The sequence below is a fragment of the Lissotriton vulgaris genome, chromosome 3_1, assembly GCF_964263255.1.
Source record: "Lissotriton vulgaris chromosome 3_1, aLisVul1.2, whole genome shotgun sequence".
Lineage (NCBI taxonomy): Eukaryota > Metazoa > Chordata > Amphibia > Caudata > Salamandridae > Lissotriton > Lissotriton vulgaris.
In genome coordinates, this window is record NC_141689.1 from 1,620,099,505 (window position 1) to 1,620,126,964 (window position 27,460).

At 46.1% G+C, this 27,460-nt stretch overlaps 1 protein-coding gene across 2 annotated transcripts in view; it reads left to right on the forward strand.

Moving 5' to 3' along the window:
• SVEP1 (sushi, von Willebrand factor type A, EGF and pentraxin domain containing 1) overlaps positions 1-27,460 on the forward strand; it is a 1,018,759-nt gene that overhangs the window by 317,262 nt on the left and 674,037 nt on the right. For both annotated transcript variants that reach the window (XM_086962106.1, XM_086962105.1), the window contains exon 4: positions 19,660-19,818. In XM_086962106.1, the coding sequence (XP_086818232.1) occupies positions 19,660-19,818 (159 nt within the window). The remainder of the gene's footprint in view (positions 1-19,659; positions 19,819-27,460) is intronic.

The following is a 27,460-nucleotide window of genomic DNA, read 5'->3' on the forward strand; positions in this document are numbered from 1 at the left end:
ACCGCCTTTAACTGTAGTACTTCCAAGCAGTCTGTGTGTACAGACAATCCAGCTGTTTAAGAGTTTGATGTTCTGCACATTCACATTCTTTTAGTGAAACATCAAGATCCAAACATAGCCAAAGCCAGCAGCATGCTATTTCTTACAAATGGCCGCAGGACTGCTGATTAGAAACATGGGCTCTTTCGAGAATGCTAAGATAAGATAAGTGTTGAAAACATTACCTAAATAAAATTACTGTTGTAAACCCTCATGTTTTTCCTAGAGAGTCAAACATGGAGTACCCAATTCATCATTTATGTAGACCTCATTATAACTTTGGTGAACAGTGTCTTATGGATGAAATCATTGAGCAAGGATGGACACCAGTGTCAATTCACCAGCATGTAAATGCAGTAGCGGTCCGACCCCTGCCAAAGGGGGAGGGCGGGCTGGGCTAGAGGAGGGAGGTGGGGAGGGTAGGAAAAAAAATATATATATATATACCTCGCGGCCGCCGGTTCTCCCATGAATCGCCTCGTCCTCCTTCTGGTCATGGGCACAGGCTCCCAGCCTGCCCTGCAGCCAACCCTAAAGCTGCTCTTGCAGGAAAGCAGCTTCAGGATTGGCTGGAGCGCCAGCAACTTGCGTTCCCAGGCAGACTGGGAGCCTGTGCCTGCTCTCTCCAGCCCCAGCAACGCAGCCTTGGACTGGAGAGAGCTTCACTGCCCAGGAGGTTTTTGGTCGGCCTGAGGCAACATTGAAGGGAGTGCCCATCACTCCCCCACCAGCAGTCATCCCATGGTCCCGCCCCAAGACTCCTTAGAGTCCTGGGAGCGGGTCCAGGGTAATAAAATAAAACGATAATAAAACCCGTTTTATTATCTTTTTATTTTCTGCTAGTGAGGGGAGGGGGGGCGCATCTCCAGCCTAATGGATCAGCTTACCCTGTGTAAAGGGTAGCGGAAGTTAGAACATATATGTTGTGGCTCCCGCATATGGCATCGCTGGAAGTGACATCAGATTACTTATCTCATTAATGACTGTAAAAAAAGTGGTGTTACACAATCTTAGACTATGCTAACATCACAGAAAGTAACATTGTATATTGTTTGCCCTGAATGACACCATAAGCATGTATATTGTGGAAACGTGTAATTACGAGTATACCAATGGTTAATGTCTAAAAGAAGCATGTAAATAGTGCTATACTTAGGCAGGCCCTGAATACGACTATAGGTGCTATTTAGCGCCCCTGATAAATAACTACACCAGGTACATTGTTTATCAGGTGGGATAAATTGCACCCATTGTGAGTTTATAGGGAATAACATGGGGATTTTGGTGCTCGACGCACTAAAATCTGCACGAAGGGGTAAATGCTGTGTGCTTTCCCAGTTACATTTTGGTACCTTTGTCCTGCCGAAATGTAACATGCATTGAGGTATTTAACACATCTGATAATTATCGGATACTTTAAATACCTTTTAACTTGTAATTCCAACCTGTGCGTAAACAAGATTTACGCACTGATCAGAATGCACCGACCACATCATAATCAGGCCTTAAGTATTGAAACGTTCTGCCTGCTCAGTAACAGTTGCCACACGATCAGAATCACACTATCACACGTGCTGCTGATCAAAGGCATACATAGAGAGATGTCGTACTGTGCTGTGCACATGAAGTAAAATGTCTTTGAAGTCAGAGACGTTTTAAGTCGGGGGAAAAGTGGCTGGCCCAGGGCCACAACCCTTCAGCGGGCGCCCTGATAGAGCCAGCTCTGTTCTGCAGAGAGTCTTGCCCTGATGACCTTAAATATTTCTTCAACAAATTGTTTTAAATACGTTTTCCTTGAATGTATTTTTGATTTGGGTGATCTGTGGGAGTCTATTATAGACATTTTGTGCACAAATATTTGTGTTGATGTTTCATGCAACATCCATAAAAGAACAGCGCCGCACATACGATCAATGGGAGGGGGTCACAGATATTATTTGCAGTAATATTAGGGATTTGCTGCTGCTATAAAAAAATCAAAACACAGGTCACTATGCCTGGAGATTGGATATAAACTCGATTCGAATTTGGATCAGTGTGCCTGTACACTGTCAGTGACCTCGCCAAAGAGGGCATGAAAGAGCTGAAATTGGATCATTAATTCAAAGTAGTTCCAAACAGGGTTCCCTACAATAGGTTTGGCCTAGAGCCCTCCAATTCCTTAAGTTGTCCATGCTTGTAGTTGTAGAAGAAAACTCTGTCTTCAAGTTTCAGTTGACTCTGAATTAGAATTTATTACAAGCTTTAAATCTCAGAAAGGTGGAATAAAGGGATCCCTCTGCATTTACAGGAGTCATGCTCCATGAAAGAAGAAGAGGCACAAATTTGTAACCATTTGCAGACCTTTCTAGAATCAGTCACAAAGGTATCAATTACTTTAGAAGCAAGTGCAGTGTGAGCTCATGGGAAGAGAGCAGACGACCTTCAGAAAACTTTTTTATATTAGAGCAATACTTCTACTGAAACAGCGTTTTTTTTTAAACATTATGCCTGTGGGTCTTCTTGGTCCGGAAACGGGAGCTTACAATTAACAGAATTTATTTTTGTCAAGAAAAGAAGTCAGTTACAAAGTAAATTAGTTAAACACGACATAAGGAAAATCATACTCTTTTATAAAGTGCTCATTAACTGTGCATCTGGTTACGCTTGAATGAAGTGAAGAAAAACATCTGTCTGTATCAGATCATGGAACGTATTAGGTATTTCTTTGTCTGTGTTTGTTAACATGGATGGAGCAATTGGGCTAGTTACTCATAATATAATAGGACCCGTACCCTCCAGATATGCCCCCGCCGCCCAATTACCCTAGACATGCAAGATCCCCACATTTGAAATCACCGGAGATTCAGGTGGGGTTAAAAAGGCCATGTTTATTCACACATTGTATAAACATGACAAGCAATAACATGCATATCAAAATCACAAGTTATAACATAACTACATTTATGAGCATATCAGCTCCATGAGCATATCAGCTCCATCACCTTCCCAACCCTAAGGGAGGAACACCATCTGGTTCGCATCTCGCAACTGGGTATCCTACGCCAAGTGCCGTGCACCTGCCCCTTAGAGTGGTAGGTCCCGCCCTTCTATCCTTGTCCGCCATTACCGGGGCCCACCTCTCGACCACCAGGCTGCCCAGGGTCGCCCGGGAGGCTCGAAATCTGTCGCCCTAGCCTCCCCAGCGGGTGGTCACTTTCTCCCAGTGGAGAGCTTGCCATATCCCCCCTCAGAGCTGGCCTATGGAGCCCGGCAAGCGGGCTCCCATCCATCTTGTTTAGCCACTATTTACTGATCGCAGGTCTCTTCTCCACAGAACGCCCCTCAAACCATTAATCTAAGGGACGGGTGGGTGGGAATTTCGGAAAGCCGGCCTGGATCTCGAGAATGGCCAGGAGCCGGCGTGACCAGTCAGGTATCCAGGAGTGATAGCGGGAACAGAGACCTCAGTCACAGGGAGTTGCCCCTAAATAGGCCCAGAGTCTCCACCCCCTGACCCTCGGGTCACGCGATATCGCCAGAGCGGAAATGGGTCGGCCGGACGCCGATTGGGCCGTCCGCCCGACCAACCACCAGAGACCAGGAGCGGGGCGGGGTCCGGAGAGGCCGGGTCCTAAGTGCGCGCGTCGTGATTCTCCACGCTTGTCATAGGACCCGTACCCTCCAGATATGCCCCGCCGCCCAATTACCCTAGACATGCAAGATCTCCACATTTGAAATCACCAGAGATCAGGTGGGGTTAAAAAGGCCATGTTTATTCACACATTGTATAAACATGACAAGCAATAACATGCATATCAAAATCACAAGTTATAACATAACTACATTTATGAGCATATCAGCTCCATGAGCATATCAGCTCCATCACCTTCCCAACCCTAAGGGAGGAACACCACCTGGTTCGCATCTCGCAACTGGGTATCCTACGCCAAGTGCCGTGCACCTGCCCCTTAGAGTGGTGGGTCCCGCCCTTCTATCCTTGTCCGCCATTACCGGGGCCCACCTCTCGACCACCAGGCTGCCCAGGGTCGCCCGGGAGGCTCGAAATCTGTCGCCCCAGCCTCCCCAGCCGGTGGTCACTTCCTCCCAGTGGAGAGCTTGCCATATCCCCCCTCAGAGCTGGCCTATGGAGCCCAGCAAGCGGGCTCCCATCCATCTTGTTTAGCCACTATTTACTGATCGCAGGTCTCTTCTCCGCCACAAGGGTGGCCAAGGCACACAGGTCTGACACCCTCCCCACCTGCGTTCAGAATAGATGACCAGAGTTATTGGATAAACGTATCAGTTCCACAGTCCGACAAATGCACCCCATCCTGGTGGTACATTGCCTCTCCGGAAATCATCCGGTGCTGGAGGTAGCGCAAGCGGCCCTTCACTGAGCACAACCTTGCTAATTCACCGTTCAATCGCCTCACCGAGACGTTCAAAGATCTAGGACGCACTCCTGGGCCCCATGCCCTGCGTGATATCATGCCAGACCAGACTAGTTTCGTTGATGGGAACACATGTCCCAGCCAGGCAAACTCTGCTAGTAGGGCTTCCTTGACAGCCAAACGCTCCCTGTCGACCATGTCGTTGCCTCCCAAATGCAAAATAATCCAATCCGGCGATTTGTGCTCCCGTGCTCTGAGCTCCTCGACGATCCACCTCAAGTGTCGGATCCGCATCCCTCCAATGCCATGCCATACGAATTCAGTCTCGCCCAATGCGGCCGGTTTCACCACCTCTCTTCGCTGCAAGCGCACCGCCGCGCGACGCACGAAAGATTGCCCGATTACCCATACCACGGAAGCGGGCATACTAATCAAAAGGAGAGAGACGGAACCGTTAGACACGGCACACATATGCATTACAATAATTCAGGTCGTACATATCGTTTGTAGCAATGAGAGGTCCAACGACCTACACCTTTCACCATGATGGGGGGCAGACCCGCCCCTGCCGCTAAAGTTGCGGCGCCAATCCTAAAGGAATGAGAAGAGTAACCCGCTGCTCCCAGTCCCAGGTTCCCCAGGGCCAACCCAAAGAGTGCCTTAAACTGGTATTGAGACAGGCAATCCCCGTTTTCGTGGACGAAGAGAGCCGACCCCACCCCTGCTGGGCGTCGGGCCAGGTACGCCTGCATATGGGATACGGGGCAGGCAGTTATCCCTGGGGCAGGCCGCAACTGGATGTTGACCCCCTTTCCTGTTTGGTCTGTTTTGGACCGTCTGAACCGCACTACTAGGCCCCCCGGGGAAATTGAGATATCCTTGAGCTGCAGGCCCCCCCCCCCGTGGTCTACTCTGGAGGCCCCCACAATCTCACCCAGGCGGAAGGCCCCATAAAAGGCCAGGCAGAAGGCCGCCCCCAGCATGATTCCCTCGAATGGTGACTGGCAAATAACAGGCAGTACCCCCAAAATATCAATCAAGGTCGGGAGATCCAAAGGCCTACGACAGTCCCGCCGTGTCCCGTCTAATCGGGCCCATCCCGCTAAGGCCTTTCTGATCAAAAATGAAGCCCCAGGATCCCGCTCCCCCGCCAGTTTAGCAAAGAAGCCTATCGCCGCCAGGGCAGCCCTAGCATAGGACACTGTTTTGCCCTGATCCCGCAGAACCTGTAAAAAGGCGTACATCGTTTCAGTTGTGAAGACCCTCCCCCCACCCAACTGTTCAACAAATGATTTGTAAACATTAAACTGCGACTGATAAGCGCGTTTGGTGCGATCACTCAGAGCGGCACCTACCAGCCCCGCTAAAGCAGGGCTCCAATTTTCCACAGTGACGTAGGGAACGTCGTCATGCGCTCTTCCGCCTGTGGGTGGAACCTCCGGAAGTCCTGCAACTTGGAACGAGACAAAGCGTCAGCAGCATGGTTATCTTGCCGATTGATAACCTGGACCACCGCCATGTTATCCGACCAGAAGGTCACAACCCTGTCCCTGAAGCGCTCTGCCCACACCGTAACAGCCACCCAGATGGGAAAGAGCTCTAAAAAGGCTAAATTCTTAGTCAAGCCTGCTACGTGCCATTCCGCTGGCAAGACCGCACCACACCAGGCAGGGCCCAAGATTGCCCCAAAACCAACACTACCAGCTGAATCGGTGTACAATCCTAGTTCTTTACTGGACACTGGCGGCACGGGCCACACTACCCGCCCGTTGAAATCTGCCAGGAAATCCCGCCACACCTTGAGGTCCTCCTTCACCCCTGCTCTTAACCTCACCCGGTGATGCTTCTGGGTAAGACCCACCATCGCTCTGGCTATAGACCTCGAGAAAGGGCGTCCCATGGGGATGATCCGCATAGCAAAGTTTAGCTGCCCCACAAGCACTTGTAACTGGTGCAACGTCACCTTTGGACATGCCAATGCTACCTCAATGGCTAGGGAAAAGGCCTTTACTTTATCCATTGGCAATCTACATTCCCCCGCTACTGTGTCAATTTCAATGCCCAGGAAGGACATGCACGTGTCAGGGCCGACTGGCTTGCTCGGTGCCAGCGGCACCCCAAATTCCTTTAACATGGCCACCAGCTGGCTTAGGGCCAACGCGCAGGCATCCGACGAAGCGGGACCCATTACAATGAAATCATCTAAGTAATGCACCACATCCGTACATCCTGACTTTTGCAAGAACACCCATTGCAGCATGGAGCTAAAGGTCTCAAAGTACTTGCAGGAGACCGCACAACCCATAGGCATACATCTGTCGTAATAAAATTGCTGTTGGACCTGAAAGCCTAACAAATGGTAATCCTCAGGGTGTACCGGTAACAAGCGGAATGCTGACTCGATGTCGGTTTTTGCCAGTAACGCCCCTCGGCCTAGCTCCCTCACTTTCTGAACCGCGGCATCAAAGGACGAGTACGTCACTGAGCACACCGCCGGGTCGATGGCATCGTTTACCGATGCACCTTTGGGTGCGGATAAGTTATGGATCATTCTGAACTGTCCCGGCTCCTTTTTGGGCACCACTCCTAAAGGGGAGCAGACAAAGTTCTCCCAGGGAGGAGCCGGGAACGGGCCTGCTACTCGGCCTAAGGCCTGCTCTTTCTCTACCTTTGTGACCACTACTAAGGGATGGGTTCTTGCTGAAACTTGGTTCCTACACTGAGTAATAGGAGGGACATGCGATGCTGGTATACGAAAACCGCTGGAAAAACCTTCAAACAACATCCTGGCAGCTGCCCTATCCGGGTACCTGCCCAACCAAAAGATCAGTTTCTCTATGTCAACAGGAGTAGGCAGATTAGACTTGGGGAGGTTTGATATCCTTAGGGGCGTTGCCCGCCCGTTCTTTGGATTTCTTATTGCACTTTGACTCAGGATGGGACTGGTGACCGCAGTAGGCGCATGCATGCTTGAACTTGCACTGCCCGGGGGGCCACGTGCACCCTTTACCATTGAATGCCCAGCATGTACCTTTCTTCTCGCCCGACCCTCCCTGGGAAGTCCGAAAGGGCTGCCTAGCCGGGTGTTCCCTATTCCTTACGCTCTCTAACCAAGCATTGACCTCCACCTGGTCCCAACAAATGGAGGGGTTTTCTTCCTTCGCCCAGCGAAACTCCCTATCGTATGTCAGCCAGGCAGAACCGCCATGAGTGGCGTGCGCCTTTACAATCTTATTAGTATAAAACACCAGCGGAATCGCCAACTCTGGCCTTTTCTCCAACAACACCGTAACATAGACGTGAAAGCCGAACAACCAATTGGTTATAGTCTCCTCTATCCTAGGTCTCCGATCTTGGAAGGAATGATCCTTCCCATCCCTGTCCTTGTAATCCTCCTCTCGCCTCTTCGGCCTGATAAGGGAGAATATATCTACGTAGGCACCTCTCCAAATCTTCTCTCGCATTTCCGTACTAACATGCGTAGCTAACATCCCTGACTGGGACAACACGTTCCCCTGACTAGTTCCCACCTCGCTGCTCCTTAACGTAGTGTCACCAGGCTTACCTCCTGTAGGTGGCACCGCTATCGCTGTCACGGGGGGCTGTGCTCCAATCGCTACGCTGGGCAATGCTTTGCGCGACTCGACTAAAAGCGCCAACTGCCTCTGAATATCCTGCAATGCGCCCTGTTCAGTGACCTGCGGAGGCACCCATGGTGCTGCCGCCCCAGCGCTCCCTCTCTCTAGTACCCTTTCCGGTGCTGATAATTGGCCCACTAGGGCGGAAACTGACGCCAGCAAGCTATCCAACCGATCGCCAGCGGCTGCCACTGCGGCCACCGGCTGCGGTGGGAGTGGTGCCGGAGGGACCGTGACTAATGGTACCGCGCCTCCCGGCGCCAACGCCCTAAGCGCCTCCCTAATCTCAGACAAAACTGACCCCACTGGGTCTGCTGGTGTGACCACACCCGGCTCAGGATCCGAAGGAAATACCCGGTCTGCATCTAAAGGAGGAGTGGGGACGGGACCTACTGATCCCTCGTCCTGTTTCCCCCCAGCAGGGCCAGGCCTATTCTTCGTCCCTTTCCCTTTTGGCTGCGCCTTGGCCTTCTTTTTTAATGGCGGACAGGCAGCCTTCGGTAGCACCCCCCTGCGCGGCCGCTCTACTACTTTGGGCTGCTCCTCCCGGGAAGAGTCACTCTCGTCCCCGCTATCCCGGGTCTCCTTGCTCAACTTTTTTAGCAGCAATTTCATAATCTGCGCTAATTCAGGTTCAGAGTCCTTTCGCTTTTGTCCACCCTTTTTTGGCGCCATGCTAACTATCGCGTGCTTCGCCCTACCTCGCAATAGCACCTAACGCGCCCTGATTTCCCTGTTCCCACACCCCTAGGCACCGTTCAGGCAGCCCGGCAGGAGCCCGCACCACGAAGAACCCCGTACACAGCCGTAAGCCCCGTAAGGCAGCGGCACTCCAATCCCTACCCTGCACCCACCGTGACTCACGGCTGCCCGCGAGGCCCCCGAGGCACTTGACCCCTTACCTGGCTACACGAACGATGCTCAGTCCTTCTGCTTCTAGAATTTCGGAAAGCCGGCCTGGATCTCGAGAATGGCCAGGAGCTGGCGTGAGCAGTTAGGTATCCAGGAGTGTTAGCGGGAACAGAGACCTCAGTCACAGGGAGTTGCCCCTAAATAGGCCCAGAGTCTCCACCCCCTGACCCTCGGGTCACACGATATCGCCAGAGCGGAAATGGGTCGGCCGGATGCCAATTGGGCCGTCCGCCCGACCAACCACCAGAGACCAGGAGCGGGGCGGGGTCCGGAGAGGCCGAGTCCTAAGTGCGCGCGTCGTGATTCTCCACGCTTGTCACAACCTTCGGTGTTGTAGTGTTGTCTAATGTTGTATATTGTAATACAACATACGTTTGCTTCTGAATTAACGGTCACTGACATTCAGTGTGAGCTTTTAATAGCTATACATATTTACAGGTGGTATCTGTTGTTCAGTTACTTAGGTTCTAATTAGGAACACTATTATATCATTGTGTTGTGCAGGTTCAGCCAATGTCTTTTTCTTTTGGTACATTGTTCATTGTAGATTGTCTGAGTTGGTCATTAAATAAGTGCGTTCACTAAATTACATTTGATTCCTTTCTTGTGCATATTGTGAAAGATGGTTTCTGAACTCCACACAGCACACTACATAAGGCCTGACTACAATGTAGGGCGGACACCGAAGCGGTTTGGATCTAACTGACCATAGGTCGGTGGTTCTAACTGCATGATTACGATGCGACCGCCCATAGGGCGGTCGCAAACATCCATTTTCTAATGGAAGCTTCTGCAGCAGACGGAAAAGGCCAGCAGCACAAGCTTCCATTGAAAAATGTATTTTTGTGAACAGTCCTGCATAGTATGGCAGGCACAATCCGGTTCAGGGATATTTAGGGGGACACCATAGGTGCCCCCAAGGTCCATTGTGGAGGGCCAGAGGAGGCCCTGCTAGGGGCCCCCAATGTCTCTTTCCGACAACCTTTCCATGTCGGAAAGGCCGATACGGAATGGCTGTCGGAAACCGATATCATAATCCCAATGGCAGAACTGCTGATTAAGGGATTATGCTGTCATTCTGACGAAACGATGGGTGAGCCTGTCAGAACAAAAAACACTACGGTGGGGGAGGACCTAGGGGAGGTTTATAGACCACAATCTGGATACAATCCCCAGAGAACTTGTAAATAACACTAGATACCAGAGGGTCTCAAAAGAAAGCGCCCAGGAGTATAAAGAAGTAACCCAAATCACCCGCACCGCTAAATCAATGCAACACAGGAGATTCTCAAAGGATGAGGAAATAACCCATCAGTCACCATTCGGATCCGCCCTTCATCATTTGGGATTTTATCCGAACCACCCGTCTGAGAAAATCAGTGCCACACTCAGAGGCGGATCCCGAGGGAGAAGAAGAGGAAACACACAACCTCAGGTTCACTTCAGCCCCCCATCAACCTCAACGGAAGGGAGGATACTGAGGAGCAACACGTCCAAGAACAAGGAGGCCGGACAGAGCAGTGCAGCCCCAGTATAGTTATGAACTTGAGTAGGCACACTCTGACTCCCACTGAGGAAGCAGCCCTCAACAAAGGACTGGGCTTTGTGCCTACCCATCAGAATGATGAGTTTGAAACCCGCTTGGAGCTTGCCAGGTTCCTGAGGAAGATTAGACTGCATTTCTTCTTCGCTGATAAAGAATCCTCCTTGCAGAGTGAAGATGATGTCAACACAGGACTAAAATGCAAGTCAACTTTCACTCCTCCTACTCGCTTAATGCCTCCCCAAGTCTTGGCCTATGAACAGGCACTTGAAAAAGAGATGGATGACCTCTTTACTGCCCGACACAAAGTTTTTCATAACTTGCCCAAACCATACCATCTAGCACTTAAATCTCTGACTGAGAATAAGGACCTAACAATAAAACCAGCCGACAAGGGTGGGTCAATTGTCATACTGGATACTGAAGTGTACCGAGCTGAGTGTCTCAGACAACTGAACATGCGAAACGCCTACTCTCCTTTGAACTATGATCCTACCGACGAATTGAAAAGTAACATTAAAGCACTGGTTGAAGAAGCCTCCTCAGAGGGATGGGTCACACCAGCTGAAGCCCTATACTTATGCACTGAACACCCGAAGATGCCATACTTCTACACCTTACCAAAGGTGCGGGTGATTTGGGTTACTTCTTTATACTCCTGGGCGCTTTCTTTTGAGCCTGTCAGAACCACATCGGAATCCCCTTCTTAGACGTCTTCAACATCTTGTTCGTACACCCACAATTTTCTTTGAAAAAATCAGTTCAAATCATTTAAACAAAAAGGAAAGAATAATTGTATAAATTAACACAATGATTATAGGGATTAGAACATACTGCATTAAGCACCCTCAAACTATCAAACTATTCAGCAACCTTTCTAAAACACTTTCCAGCTTTACCAAACCAAGAACCAACTGATTCCCATAAACCATATTTCATAAAGTATTTTGCTTCACAAGAGATGTTAGTCATGTTGGTTATATAGTCATTAATAAGCTTACTTTTTTTGGGATGAAGGCACAGCACTCTGCTACCCTCAAAGCGTGACAGACCCAGCCCTCCTTCGCAAGGAAGATATCAAATGCAAGTGGGTAATCAGTTCTTGATTAATCTTTCTTAGTGTTCCTGCAGTCTTAGAGGCAAGGTGATCTGCAAGCGTAGATAATCTTCTTACTGTCACATAATGTATAGCCACGTTGATAAATAGAATCATAGCACCAAATACATTTAGCACAATATGTCAAATCCACTCTTCACTCTTTTTAAAACCAACAACATGATTCATCTTATTCATGTGGTAAACCCAAGGGAATACCAGAGCAAAATAACACCCACCCACCCAATTATGAATCAGATTCAAATAAGCAACCTAACACACATATAATAAATTCCTCTAAATATTGGCTCGTTTCCAGTAAAACCTCGTTAACAACAACATATCTAATTTCTCACTCTTTTAAATAAGCTCTATTGGCCAAATTCTTTGAGTTCCCTGATGCACCATACACATCTCACCCTTTCTTTCATGCTCCATTCTCAGTCTCGTAAGCACATTCACATTTTTAAAACTCTCTTCAGCTTCAATTTGTTGTCTAATTTCACTTTCATTTTTTCAATTTCTTAGGATTTTCACTCTCCTTTCATTATATTTTTTAACACATTCACGCGCCTCTTAACTCAAATTACATACATGCCTATTTTTAATGCTGTTAATATTCAAGTTAGCTGGTGCAGTCTTCGTTAAATATTTACAATAAGTAATACAATTTCCAGAGACTTCGGATTCAGGGAGTTCTCCCATCGAAGCGTTAAAGTCCAAAAGTTATTACAACAACAAGCATTTGCAATGCAATAGGTCTCACATTTGCAAGAGTTTAAGCTATTGGCATTGTAAATGACAATGCCTTTTATTTATGTGTTTGTTAATGGTGGCCGCGTCCCTTTCTTTAGACCTGTCTCACCGTATTCAGCTTGCAGCGAGCTGCATCGAAAGAAAGGGGCACAGCTTGCATTAAAGTGAAAGCACGCATCGGCTGCTTTTACAAACAAAAATCGCTTTGTTTATGAAGTTCACAATCAAATGTATTTTTTGGGTAAAGGGTGCACTTTAATGGTGGCAGCACCTCTTTCTTTAGACGCATCTCTCTGTAAGCTGAATACGACGTGCAGCGTCTAAAGACAGATGTGCAGATACCATTAAAGTAAGGCACGGAATGGGACGGTTTCACCCCCCAAAAAAAGGTTCCAGAGAGTAGCCACTATTGTTAAAGCGGACCAATAAATAAAGTAGCGCAGGGGCTCTAGTTAAGGCCGACCGGCCGCCATTACTAATAAAAATATGAAAGCAAGCGGCGTGCTGATTTGTAGGAAAGCACACCATGGGTTGAACAGGGGAAAATCACTAAAGAAAATAGTGCTTACAGACTGTGAAATAACACAAGTAAAAAGTCCAGTCCTCATGGGAGGTTACAGATCAACCAACAAAACGGTGGGTCAAGGCACACAATTCCTGCACTCATCAACACGAAGTAATGAGTAGTAATGAGTAAAGATGAACTATACAGTGGTGCAAAGAACCAGAGTTGTGACCCCCCTACATCGCTATGAAGGAAAATAAATTTCCAAAGCAAGATTCTCAATAGTGGTTCAGCACTCAGCTCTCCAGTCAAAGGTATATTTTTAGTCCATATTATGAAAGTAAAAATAGTAGGACAACATCAATTCAAACAACAAATGTAGGAGTCGTTCCTTCTTCCAAAATTCCTATTACTCTTTATGTGTTCATTCTCTTTTAAAATCACACCATGTGATCAGTATTTTTATTTATTTATGTGAAAAGTTTTATATAGCGCTGGCTAGAACCAGAGGTATCATAGCGCTTTACATGAGGAAGGACATTGTTTCAGAACATAATTACTGTTACATCAGTTGTTGGAGCGTTGCATAACATAGAAAGGGAACAGTATAATGTAGATACATGAGTTACAAAAGCATAGAATAAACATTAGAAAAAAACGGCAAGGGGGAAAGTAGTTTAGTGGAAAAAGGAAAGTTAGGCTGGAACAGGGACGGCAGACAAAGAATCATGGAGGGTGGAGGCAGGGAAGGGGAAAGAAACACAACAAGGAGACGAGGAAAACAATGTCCGATGTCCGACTGAGTAGGTGACGGCCGAGGGGTGAACCAGAGACAAACTCCTCTATAACTGCAAAGGACAGCTCCACCGGTCATCGGCCAAGGTTGCTCGGGCACCGCAGTACGTAAAGAAGGTTCAGATTCTGCCTAGGGGGCATCGTCAAAAGTTCGATCGAGATCGCCGGTCACGGTGCCATGCTCCCACTGCTAGTGGAACCATTCCCAATCGTCTAATGAGTATGAATCTCTTGTTGCTGTGGTCTCTCTCAGAGGGGTCTCTAAATCTCCAGGGAACAAAAGCTGGACCCCTCACCAACAAGGGGGGAAGGAGTGCTCTAATGGAAGGCCCACTCATGGCGACCATCTTAGGGACAGTCAGTCCTCCCACTGGGGAGTGTCAACCTTAGAGATCCTGTTTGTCGCCAGCCCTCATCCCCCAGTAGTCCTACATATAGAATCCTATACATAGAGTCCAAAAGGGGTGGTCATCCGTAAATCGTTTTTCTATTTTTCTATTTCCTCGGCCAATGAAGTAAGGATCCGGGGACGAGGGACTGCTCAGGGGACTTTCTGTATTCTTTTAGGCTAGGTTTGGAATTTTGTATTGTTGTTTATTTCGTAATTTTATTTATTTTTGGTATTGGTGTCACACTGCTGGGGGTTTGAGGAGCCCTGCCTTGCACAAAACCCCCCAAAGTCAGAGTAGATGCAAAATTGAGCAACAGCAATGACCGCGCACCCGGTTAAGCATTATGACTCAAGACACCCTAGCCCAAGTGAATTGTCCGGAGCTCGGGGAGAACAATCATGCAGTTGGCCTCAGCCGACTGAAGCGAGAACACAGGAGATCGACAGGCAAGAGTCCAGCCTGCCATCGTTGAGTTGAGGCAAAAGTTTGTATTAAAGCACTGCAGAGGCGCTAGTGCGAGAATGAGGAGAGTCAAACCAAAGCAGGGGTGATCGCCAGCCGGCGGGGCCTTGCAGGCCCTAGCCACTCACCGTGGACTGTGTCAGAGCCCTACCCCAATGAGGGATTACAGGTCCTGGTCTGGTAGGGTTGCTCCAGGGTGCCAACTTCCGATCGTCGGTTCTTCCATGGTCAGCCCAAGTAGAACACCTGATCAATGCTCTGCCTCGATATTGATTGCCCTCCAAGAGCGTCGTAAGAACAAGCTCATCAGGCAGCCAGCGATGCGAGGAGACTGAGATCTGTTGGTCCGACTCAGTCCTGAGGCAAGGGGCAAACGCTGCTTGCATGTAAGAACATTCTGTTACTTTCCGGTGTATTCCCGTTGGTGAGTGCTAGCTCATTTGGTATCTATGCGGGGTCGATGGCAGGGTATAGACGGGGATAAACACTTATAAGTGATCCCTTACCCAGGAGCTTAGAGGCAAAGCTCCCTCTCAGTGGCCATCTTGGATCAGAGTAGCCACTGCATTTCGTCCACCTGACACTTCTTCAGGGCTCAGCATGCAATAGGTCAACTCGCATGTTCTTCATGTTGTACCTTATAACAAAGAAATTTAGAGTGTAAGATGTAAGGAGCATAGTAGCTCCAGAGAGTCACAGCATGACATCCGGTTCCGTGAAATGCAGACAAGGTGGTACTAAGGAAGGACTACTAAGCCTATTCATGAATCAAAAGCAACAATTTAGAAGGGACAGTAACAGGAGGCAATTGAAAAGATGGGTGAAAAATGGGCAGACCTCCAAGTTCATACCTGAATACAACATGCCTCGCAGAGCAGCAGACGCGCTGCCCAGGCTTGAGATGAAAACTCTTGCTTTTGAAACAATGCTAACAAAACCATTATATGATAGACTATATGAAAAATACAACAAAAAGTACAATGCATCTTCTTCTCTATTATAGAGATCTCTTAATATAATAGATTATACTTTAATTTGCCATCCTGTACCTTGTTGGTCTATTGCCTGATGAAACTGATTGCAGCTTTATGGTCTCTGTTTGAATGCTGTTAGGGGCAAGATAGTAAAATGTCTACCCCAAGCCCATACTCTACTCCATCTTTAAGATTGAAGAGTATGACTCTGTTGATATCAAAGATAAGAAAAAAGAGGGTAAACAGAAATCTACCTAAAGAGGGAGGGACCCAGAAAATGAAGAGGGATGGAAGGGGAAAGGAAAAAATATATCTCCACCATAAAGTTCACTTCAGTAGTTTGTCTCAAAGCATGTCAGCCTTAAGGCAGGCACGCCATGGGAAGAAGAGGGAAACCCACAAAGACAGCAGGGGCAATATGAGTCAGAACTTGGCAAAGAAGTATTGGGGGTTTCTTTGGAGGTGCTCTCAATAGGACGAGCCTAGCGCCAGTGCGCATGCTCTACTAGCTCTGTGAGACTGCTGTAGTAGAGTATGGGAGATAAGCCCCTCCTAATCTCCTCCCATATTTTTCATTGGCTTGTGTCATTGTCTTTCCTAAATGCTGCCTTCGGATTCGTTAATAAGCTTGTTAGTCCTGCATTAGTACGACCTTGTCTTCATTTGTAACCTCCCATGGTTACTGGCCCCTTTACTTCGGTTGCTACACGGGACCTGTTATTTAGTCTGTAAGTACTATTTACTTTATTGAGTTTCTCTTACTGCAGCTGGTCATGCGCTGCTTCAGCTGAACCCGCTTGTGTTTTTTTAGGCAGCAGGGCCGCCCCATAACACGAGTGCCTGCTTTCAATCACTTTAACCCAGAATTATCTTGTGTCTGTTTTAATCCCCCCTCCAAGTAAAATGGATTTAGAAATGATTAGCAAATTAAGTCATGTGAATTCCAGGTAGCACATAATCGTGCGCTAATTGGCTGGGGCTGATAACAGCACATCTGTGTTACATGTGTTCTGCACTAAGCTACCTGAAGCGTTGTTTTAAAAAAAACTGTTTTATTATCAGCAACAGCAGCACCACCAATACCACCACCACCAATACCACTACCACCACCATCAACACAACCACCTCCACTACCACCAATACCACCACCACTAATACCACCACCACCGCCAATACCACCAATACCACAACCACCAATATCACCAATACCAATACCACCATTATCACCAATACCACCACCACCATTACCACTACCACCAATACCACCAGCACCACCAATACCACCACCAATACCACCACCACCAATACCACCACCATTACCACCACCACCACCAATACTACCACCAATACCATCACTAATACCACCAAAACCACGATACCACCACCATCAATACCACCACCAATACCACCACCAGCAATACCACCATCACCACCACTAATACCACCAATACCACCACCACCAATATCTCTACCACCAATACCACCACCCTCATTTTCTTAAAATGACTGTCAAATGACAAAACAACACAATGGCCAGGTTACCAGAACACATCTTATCTCTCCACCCCTTTAAAAAAAAAAGGGGAAAACAAGCATACACACATCACTATAGGGCATTTCATTACCATAAGGGAGCCAAAGTCTGTCGTACCAGCTCTCCTTATTATTAGGGGAACTCCTGCCATGAGATCCTCCTCTCGTGGGCATATCCTAAATTAGGTTCCTGGATATAGAGATATAAGTGGATTAGTGCATACATCTTCCTATACCATTACCTAGTACTTCAATATCCTTTCTACGTATTGTGTAATTCACACTCAACTTCCTATGGGATAATAGTTATCCTCTATCTCTATCGCCGTGGAGGATATTACAACTTAATTGATCAATTTCTTATCCCATGCTGTCTGAACTTTGTAACTTGCACATGTGTCCCTGATGGAGCAAGTCTTTTCAAACTAGCAGTCTATATCTCACTTCAATGTTGCATACAGCAACCTTCCTTGCAGATTTTTTATGGTAATGAAATGCCCTATAGGGATGTGTGTATGCTTGCCTCCCCCTTTTTTTAAAGGGGTGGAGAGATAAGATGTGTTCTGCTAACATGACCATTGTGTTGTTTTGTCATTTGACAGTAATTTTAAGATTATTGCACGAGTGTCCAGCAGTAGCAACAAATGACCCTGCCCTGAGAAAATTGCCTGAAAGATTGAATGGCAATGAAACATATCGGCTAAGAAAGGAAGTGGTCTGCATGTAAGCAGCCAGTTTTAATTTTCTGAATAAGCGCACAAGAATAGAATAAAATTGGTAATCTGTGCATCTTATTTCAGTTTTATATTGTTTTGGGTCTTGTTTTGTTTTGGTAGTCGCAAAGCACATAGGGTGTGTGCTTTTTTGAATAATTTGATCACACTTTTTTGGGACACTTGTAAGTTTTAGCAAAATGGTTACCGACGATGATAAAAGTGAGCATAGCTGGTGAGTTCCAATCAGCAAGCTCAACTGGTGGTGCACACGTTCGGTGCCATTTTGCTTTTTTCAATATATTTGAATAATAACCACATTTATGGGTGTGATTTTTTAGCATATATACCATTGTTACCTGTCTTTAATATTTGATGGTATATGACTGTCATTTGATAAAAACACCATTTTATAAAAAGAAGGCAAATAAAGTGGTGGGACATTACCTTGCAAGAAGTAAGGAGTGACCAACGTAGATAAAAATACAAATTCTACATCCAGATTTGCGATTTGATAAGCCTGAGGGAACAAGCTTTGTGTGTATTTGATAAATTGAGAGGAGGGCGACCTGTTCTTTGTGTTCCTTCTACAGCTCCATATTGATAGAAACAATTAGTATAGACAACAAAACTCCTGTCGGAAACCAATCATAAAGATAACCAAGAAGAATTCAAGGTCAAGTAAGAAGTAAATCAATAATAAGGATGAAGGAAAATACAACCAAGGAGAGCTATGTTAATCGCAACAATTTATGTATTTTTATATTTTTTTGCTTGTATTTTCTCTTATCTGATATGTTATATTATATGATCTCTTAAAATGAGGCCTCAATGTTGTGACAGTGTTAATTCAGGAGATGTTCCTATACAATTAGGCCCAGATGTATGACCGGGGCATTTAGCGTTTCGCAAATTGTGGTCAATTGCGAGTCACAATTTGCGAGTCGCTAAATGCCATGTACAACAGTGTCAGACAACCTGTTTGCGATTCCCAATGGGGTCTCAAATTGCATGCCTCATCAATATTCATGAGACACTGGCAATTTTCAACCCCATTAGGAATGGCTGGCCCTCCCAGGTATGGTGGCCTGCTGTGCTCAGCAGACCTCCCATATCTGGGACTGCTTTTCAAGAAAGCAGATTTATTTTTTTAAATGCAGCCCATTTTCCTTAAAAGAAAACAGGATGTATTAAAAAAAGAAAGAAAAATGAAACGTTTTTGTTTCATTTTTAAAGGGCAGGTAGTGGTCAATGAGAGAGATTTCTACTTCTAAAAAATGTTTTCCCTGCATTTGCAAAGGGTAAGGGGTCCCCTGGGGACCCCTTCCCATTTGCAAGTGCATTACCACCCTCTTGAAGAGGGCGGTAAATTGCGATTTTTTTGCGACCGCAATTGCGGTCGCAAAACATTCTTACATAAGGTAGCGAGTCGTAATTAGGAAGGGACGCCCTTGGAACGCCCCTTCCTAATTGAGAGTCGCAAATCCTATTTAGCAAGTTGCAAAAAAAATGCAACTCACTAAATAGGGTTTCTACATTGCCCTGTTAGTTTTTGCATGCGCAAACTGGTCGCAAACCCATTTTGCACATGCAAAAATTGGTTGTACTCCAGGCCCTAAGTTCCCTCTTTGCACTTTTCCTAATAGAAAGTTGGACATTTATGTGCATATTCACAAAGTCATCCTAGGGTATGTAAACAAAGTATGATTCTAGTACTACGCCCCAAACCCTTGAATTCTTTTGGAAATCACTCCCGTTTTGTTTTTTATCCTGCAAAAAGTTTCCAGATTTTACCTAGTGAATTTAGTGTATTATAAAACGGCAGGTCTGTGTAGTAACTTCCCACAAGTTGCAGTGTTTCTCAGGCTTTTACTAAATGGTAATTCTGCTAAAATGCTGAGGCTTAATGGTTGTTTTTTATTTATTAGCTTGTCCTTCTGGAACATACAAACCTGAAGGCTACCCTGGAGGCATAAGCACATGCCTTGCATGCCCTGATGCCAACCATACGTCTCCACCAGGAAGTACATCTGTGGAGGATTGTACCTGCAAGGATGGTTTCCGTGCTGTCGGCCAGTCATGTGAAGGTGGGTCACCTAAATCAGCGTTATGAATTGATGAAACAGATCTTACATTGTTTGAATGATTTAGATATAACAACAGTCTAATATATTATATGCAAGATTTTTATGTCCATTAATATTACCAAATTAAAATTAGTACTCATGTTTCTGACTTGAAGAATGAAAGGCTGAGTCACTATTTCTGGATTTCATCTTGTGAATTGAAGATCACAAAGACTTCAAAAACAAGTGCTAATCTTACTAAGCTATGTTACTGCAAAGACAAATTTCCTTTAACTTGCTAAGTGAGGTAGTGTGGCTCACTGGTTAGAGGCGGCAGACCCGAGAGCAGAGGACGGCCCGGGACCAGGGTTCGATGCGCGGCAGGTTTCTGGACCAGGGTCAGCGGACTCGATAATTCTCTCGCCTCGGTGCCCACTCTGATCAGCGATCACACTTGGCAACTCTGGGCATTAGCTTGCCTCATCTTCACTAACGGCCCCACCAGACCGCCGGGGATGCCTGGTCTCACCCTGGAGATACCCATTAAGGGACCATCTTTCAGGGAAGCCAGGAAGGGTTTCGCAGCGGTCGAAGCGCCTTGGGACCCTCCGGGTAAGTAGTGCGCTTTATAAATGCCTATACATTTACATAACACATATCTTTTGTTACTGTGTAATCTTTGAATTTCATATTATGAATGGCTTTAAAGATTTACTGAGGGCATTAATTTTCAAAAACATTTTTTTGCCTCTCAAAATGCAAACATGCTGTTAACCGACTCCAGAATGTTGATATCATCAGATAATAATTTTTTACACATTGCACTGTGTTGTTGAAACATTCCCTCATTAAACACTCATGTGAAATGAGGAGTTTTGATGCCAGACGTACAGATTCAATTATGTGCAATATAGCCACAAGTACAAATGAAATTGAATGGTTCATATGTTCAAGACACGTTTTGTGTCCATGTTTAGTAACCTCAGCTGTAGACCAATGCATTTTAAAGAATCCCTCTATTCACCCACCTAACATCCTTCTCTTTCTCGTCAAACAATGAGAAAAATTCCAAAAAGCTGAGAGATGGTGCAGATGCTCATCTTCTGAAGAGGATACAGAAAAGGAGCAAGGCTTTCCAGTTTGAGACTAAGGATTAGATTCCAACCCTAGAGCAAAGAAGATTTGGTATGTAGTCAGTAGAGAGCAGAAGTCAACTAAACCAGTGTCTAACAAAGGGAGTTAAGAAGGGGCCTAATATGCACATTAGGGCAAAATAAGGGATGTTCCTGCAACTACTGTCTGTGAATTTTGCCATAATACTTTCTGCTCTTTCTGACCAGATACTCCGGGGAAAGTGGGCAAGCAGCCATCAGAGGGGAGATATCGTCTATACAAAGCTTCAATGACGACTGTTATTCCTTAATCATCAGGCAGAGTCTGACACCTGAAAGAAAATACCATTTATTGTCTATGTGACAAAAACATGGAAGAAAGAGTAACCTCAAAGATATTGTCAATGTCACTCGATGGACAATCAACAGCATCATAATGTGATTGCTCTCTGTAGAATGATGATCCCAGATAATATGGAGAACAACTTAAAAAGTTCTGAACTTATGGGCTATCATAAGGCCCTTAAGTATTGAAAGCTGCTAAATATGTAGCTAAAGTCCTCAATGCTGCATTTAGAGAGCTTTGTGTATTGACTTTCAGTACAGGGATTATACGGGTGCATTCCGTTTTTCGCAGGGGAACCCAAAAGCCATTGAAGCTCCAAAAATATTTACTTACCCTAGGAACTTTCTCAATTGGAAATGTTTCTTCTAGGTAACATCCAAACAAAGAAAGCCATTCAGTCAAGTAATCTTTATTTCTGTCGGAAAACCATAAAAGATGCATGGCAGCCGTTCATGACAAATTAATACTTGAACAAAGAACAATGATTATAAAAATATAAATACATTAAAAAAGTACAGCATAAATACTTGGTAAATTCATAAGTAAATTCCACAAGGTACAAACAGTTATTACAAAAAAGATCTTCTCCTGCGCCACATAGCATCAATAAAACGGGAGACTGAAAATATAACAGGAGGTGAAGTATTACTTTTCAAAATCCTGAGAGACTCTTGGTGGGATCTGAACCCCAAGTTTTTACAAAGTTGGATGAGCCAACGAGGCCGTATGTTTTTGTAACTAGGGAAAAAAAATTAATGTGGGACTCAGACTCCTCTTTGGCTCCACACGCAGGGCAGTTAATTAATTCAGAAGTAGACCATTTATGGGAGAAGATCCTAAGAGGAAGAGTACCATATCTGAAATGCAGGTAAAATTTCCTTGCTGAGATAGGTAAAATATCATCAAGAAAAGGCTCAATTAAATAATCATCTTTGAAATTAAGGAACTTGACAGTGAGTGGACCCAAGGAAGAGCTGTCAAGTGTAGTCAAGATCCTTGACCGACGGTCAAGGTTGACTAACTCTACACGAGACAGTTGCGGACAAACCACAGCTGGGTTAGACCATAGTCCAGGTATATCCAGTCTCTTACTTTCCCTTTTTAAAAAGGCAAACCATGTCAGTTTCTCAGAACCAGGGAGACCCAAGACCTCTTCTAATGCTCGTCTAAAACATAATAGTTCGGGGGCTGCCCATAGTCTGAGCCAATAAATTATAGGGCGTAGTGCGACTACCTTTTGAATAGGTGTTATGCCGAGATCCAATTGCATAGGGATCAAGGGGGTACTGGATGGAAGTGCCAGGAGTGATCTTAGGAATTGTTTTTCAGCTTTGCTAATGCCATCCACCGAGCAATGGCCCCAGAGTTCAGCCCCATAGAAAATTGCTCCCCAAGCTTGGGCTTTATACATTTCTATGATGGGAGCCACTGGCTTAAAGGTGGATTTTCAAAATGCCACCCGTGGTCTGAACTAATCTAAGTTTGGCCTTGCAAGTTGGGGTGCCCAGTCCATTTTATCCGTGAGGGTAATACCAAGATATTCAAAGACTGTTACCCTATCTACAGCTGTGCCATTAAGGGAGGGAGTAGAGCATCTAGTCTTTGGTGGGTTACAGATCATAAACTTGGTTTTTTGGACATTAATTTCTAACCCCCCAAGATGGCAGAAGTTAACAAAACTATCCAGGGCCCGTTGTATACCCATAGATGATTTGGACAATAAGAGGGTGTCATCAGCGAACATCAATTTATTGTCTATGTGACAAAAACATGGAAGAAAGAGTAACTTCAAAGATATTGTCATTGTCACTCGATGAACTTTCTCAATTGGAAATGTTTCTTCTAGGTAACATCCAAACAAAGAAAGCACAAATAAAGTGATAGTGGAAAACAAATTGTTTGTTAGAACTCGGCATGGATTAAAGTAGTCTTCCAAAAAAATCATGTTTTCAAGACCACATTAAAGTAGGCCCTTACTGTAAACTGAACAAAAACACTTCCTGACACAGTGCACAAGGCTATAGAACTAGCCCACAAAAATTAATAATTTAATGGTAATGTAATGTAGTTTCTTATATAGCGCACGTATCACCACAAAGGGTATCTCGGCGCTTGCTTTGGGAACCCGTCCTGGTTTTTCCCTGTGGGATAGCCCAGCTGGGCACCCCCAAGGTGAAAGCCAGGCATCCCGCCGCGGGGACCCTAGTGGAGATTGAGCAAGCTATTGCCCAGAGTTGCAGAGCGTGAACCCCTGATTCAAGTAGGCACCGAAGCGAGAATTATCAGGTCCGTGGACATTTGGGCTCCAAACCCTGCCGCGTCGGGAATTGAACCCTGGTCCCGGGCCGACCTCTGCTTCTGGGTCTGCCTCCTCTAACCGGTGAGCCACACTTCTCCATTTAGTTTGCGTGCAGTGCATCTAGCAATTTTTTTCTTGCTACAATGTTGCTATTCTTTCGTATTTGTAATGTATGTGATTCGTGGGGTGGGGATAACAAAGAACTTGTTTAGAACAAGGAGGGGGAAAGGTGGATGTTTGGGCTAGGAACCTGAAACAAGTTACCAACATTATAGTGGGTTTTATACTTTTTGCATATGATTGCAAATTGAAGAAACTTCTAAACACTTTCACTTTATACCATCATTGTCTGGAAACTAAATCGGGATTAAGTTACTTTCATGGAATTTGAATAGAATGCAAAACCCTAGTAAAAACATTTGGAGACCTATATGTGGGCAAGCAGATAATGTGATGTTGCAGGAAATCTAAGGCCAATATTTAGGGTCGAAGGAGTGAGAGAGTTCGAGAATTTACATAACCCACTATCATCAATAGGAAAGCAGCTACACATTGTGAAGCATATTGCTTTTATGATATTTAGCATTTGTCATTAGGCTTCACATTATATTGAGCGACTGGTTTAATGCTCCAGATTCTCAAGGCATAAAGTCAACCAGACATTTCAAACAGCCAATTGCTTCCTGCTCAAGGATCCAAAGATTTGTTGGTCCAGAACGTTCTCTTTTGTGATTGCCATGCTCTCAAATTACTTGCCATGCTCCCTGCACAGAATATCGAATCATGCATCCTTTTGGAACCAACTTAACTCCTGGTTGTTCTCTACCTTCATCTTGCCTTAACTTGCTACTCATTCGGATGTGTCATTCATAGCCGTGGCATACCTCTTGGGTTGCTGCATTCACTTTATTATTCTTTTATTGATATCCACAAGAGGACATGTTCCACTGAAAAATAATTTAGAAAATAGAAACTAGTGGTAATTATAATCTATAATTAGTAAATTGTGATATAATGATGAGCCATTACCAACACTGAGAGAAGTTGAAGGATAACATACAGTTGTATATTTCCTGTGGTGGATATGATCCTACGTATGTTGCTGTCAAATTCACAGTTCCTCTCCTGGGATTTCTGGACTTCGATGTTGGTCCGTATCACCCACTATGTACCTTTAGGAAACTAAGACTAGCCACTCCTTGTGACATACGAGGAAAGCAGAATTTGAAAAGACATATTTCTGATAGCGACTTATAGTCACAGATTCCTCACCTTTTGAATATTCCCCAGGCGTCAGACTGGATCTGGAAACTTTTCAACAGTATCTTTGTGTCCTGGTAGGTGGCTCTGTACAGCTCTGCAATGAGGCCCATCCTAGAGAGATGAAGACTTCTCCTGGTATAGAAAGTAGGTGTGGAGAAACCTTCATATGCTAGCAGCACTCGTCTGTCAATCTTCTTGCATGATGATCCTATTGGGTACTGATGCTATCTTTGATTATCTGATAAAATGTGACATAAGGCATTTGAGCAAGATTGGCAGCAGTGTTAGCCTCAAGAACGTATGAGGTAATGTGCCCCTAGGAAAGTCAAATTAGTCAATAAAACAATCAGCATAATAAATAAAATGTCTTTTTGAGATGAAGCTTGAACCAGAAACCATGAACATTTGTTAAAGATGCATCACAGAAAGCAAAATATAGTCATGTAGGTAATTAGCATATAGGGAATAAGTATAAAGCTTAGTCAGATGTAGCAAACATATCAGAATTATTCTAAGTCTTAAGCATGAGCCAGACTCACAAGAGTCTAGTCGCTAAGAAGGAAGAGATGATTTTTGGCTCACCTCTAAAATGAGCCCTCGGTGTAAGAAAAAAATACATAGTGAAAATAATTTAGTCAGCATGAAATTAATATAATGGTTCGAGGCCCAACCAATCATAATACAGAACTACATGCACTGATACTAAGATCTATCCCCTTAGTAAATAATTATTAGTCCCCTCTTGATCTAATGTTATCAGATGTGACAGTACACATCTAGTTACACACAAAACAATGGAGTACTCAATAAATGAATGAATAGACTTACAGGTGGGCGGAGATGTGGCTGTGTCGGGGAGTGTCCAAGACGAGTCGTGCTGAGGCGTTCTGGATGCGCTGGAGTCTTTTCTGTAGTTTGGCGGTGGTCCCAGCGTAGAGGGCGTTCCCGTAGTCCAGACGGCTGGTGACGAGGGCCTGGGTGACCGTTTTCCTGGTTCCAGTGGAGATCCAACGGAAGATCTTATGGAGCATGCGGGGAGTGTTGAAGCAGGAGGAGGTAACGGCGTTAACTTGCTTGGTCATCGTGAGGGAGGAGTCAAGGATGAAGCCCAGGTTGCGTGCGTGGTCCGTGGGCTTGGGTGGGGGGCCCAGAGCAGGGGGCCACCAGGAGTCGTCCCAGGCGGAGATGGATGGGCCGAGGATAAGGACTTCCGTCTTGTTTGAGTTGTTTCAGGTGGCTGAGTTTCATCCAGTCTGCAATGACTTTCATTCCGTCCTGGAACCTGGCTCTGGTGGAGATGGGGTCGTTGGTGAGGGAGCGGATCAGTTGGGTATCGTTGGCGTAGGAGATGATGTTGAGGTTGTGCCTGCGTGTGATGGCTGCGAGGGGGCTCATGTAGACGTTGAAGAGGGTGGGGCTGAGCCTTGAGGTACGCTGCAGATGATCTTGGTGGCTTCTGCGAGGAAGGGCGGGAGACGGACTCTTTGGGTTCTGTCGGAGAGGAAGGAGGTGATCCACTCCAGGGCCTTTCCTTGGATCCCGGCGTGGCGGAGGTGGGTTCTCAGGGTGCGGTGGCAGACCGTGTCGAACGCAGCCGAAAGGTCGAGCAGGATGAGGGCGGCGGTTTCTCCATTGTCCAGCAGGGTCCGGATGTCGTCGGTGGCCGCGATGAGGCCGGTCTCGGTGCTGTGGTTCGCTGGGAATCCGGACTGCGAAAGGTCGAGGGAGCCGTTCGTCTCCAGGAAGGCTGTCAGCTGTTTGTTGACGGTTTTCTCGATGACTTTTGCAGGGAAGGGGAAGAGCTAGATGGGCGGAATGTCTTGTGGTCTGAGGGGTCTGCCGTGGGTTTCTTCAGGAGGGTGCTGATCTCTGGGTGCTTCTAGCTCTCCGGGAAGGTGGCGGATATGAAGGAGTTGTTGATGATGTCCCGAAGTTTGGGTGCGATGATGGAGTCGGCTTTGTTGAAGATGTGGTGTCGGCAGGGATCGGATGGGGGGAGCCCGAGTGGATGGTGTTCATCGTGTGGGTGATACCTGAGTCCAGGCGCACATGGTGGTGGTGGGGGGTGTAGGTTCGGTGGCGGGGTACGTGTTCTGAGCGCCAAAGCTGTAGTGTATGTCGACGATCTTACAGTGAAAAAAGGTGGCCAGAGAGTTGCAGCGGTCTTGAGAAGGCGTGATGTCGTTGTTGCTGCGTTGGGGTTGGAGAGCTCTTTCATGACGTTGAAGAGTTCCTTGCTGTTGTGGGTGTTGTTGTCCAGTCGTTCTCTGAAGGATGACCTTTTGGTGGTGCGGATCAGCTGGTGGTGTTTGCGGGTGGCGTTCTTGAGGGCTGTCAATTGTCCATTGACTGGTTGTGGCGCAAGGCTTTCTCGAGGTCACGGCAGGATTTCTTGGAGTCTTCAAGATCGTTGGTGAACCACTCGGCTTTCTTGCTGTTGAGGTTGCTGGGAGGGTTTTTCAGTGGAGCAAGGGTGTTGACGCAGTCGGTGATCCGCTGTGTGAGATTGCGGGCTCCTTTGTTGGGGTCCGTGGTGTTGGTGGGAGGGTTTAGACGCAAGGAGGTGGTGAGTTGGTCGTTGGTGATCTTGCTCCAGCATCTTCGGGGGGTTTGTTGAGGTCGATGGTGGGTCGTTGTTTTCCT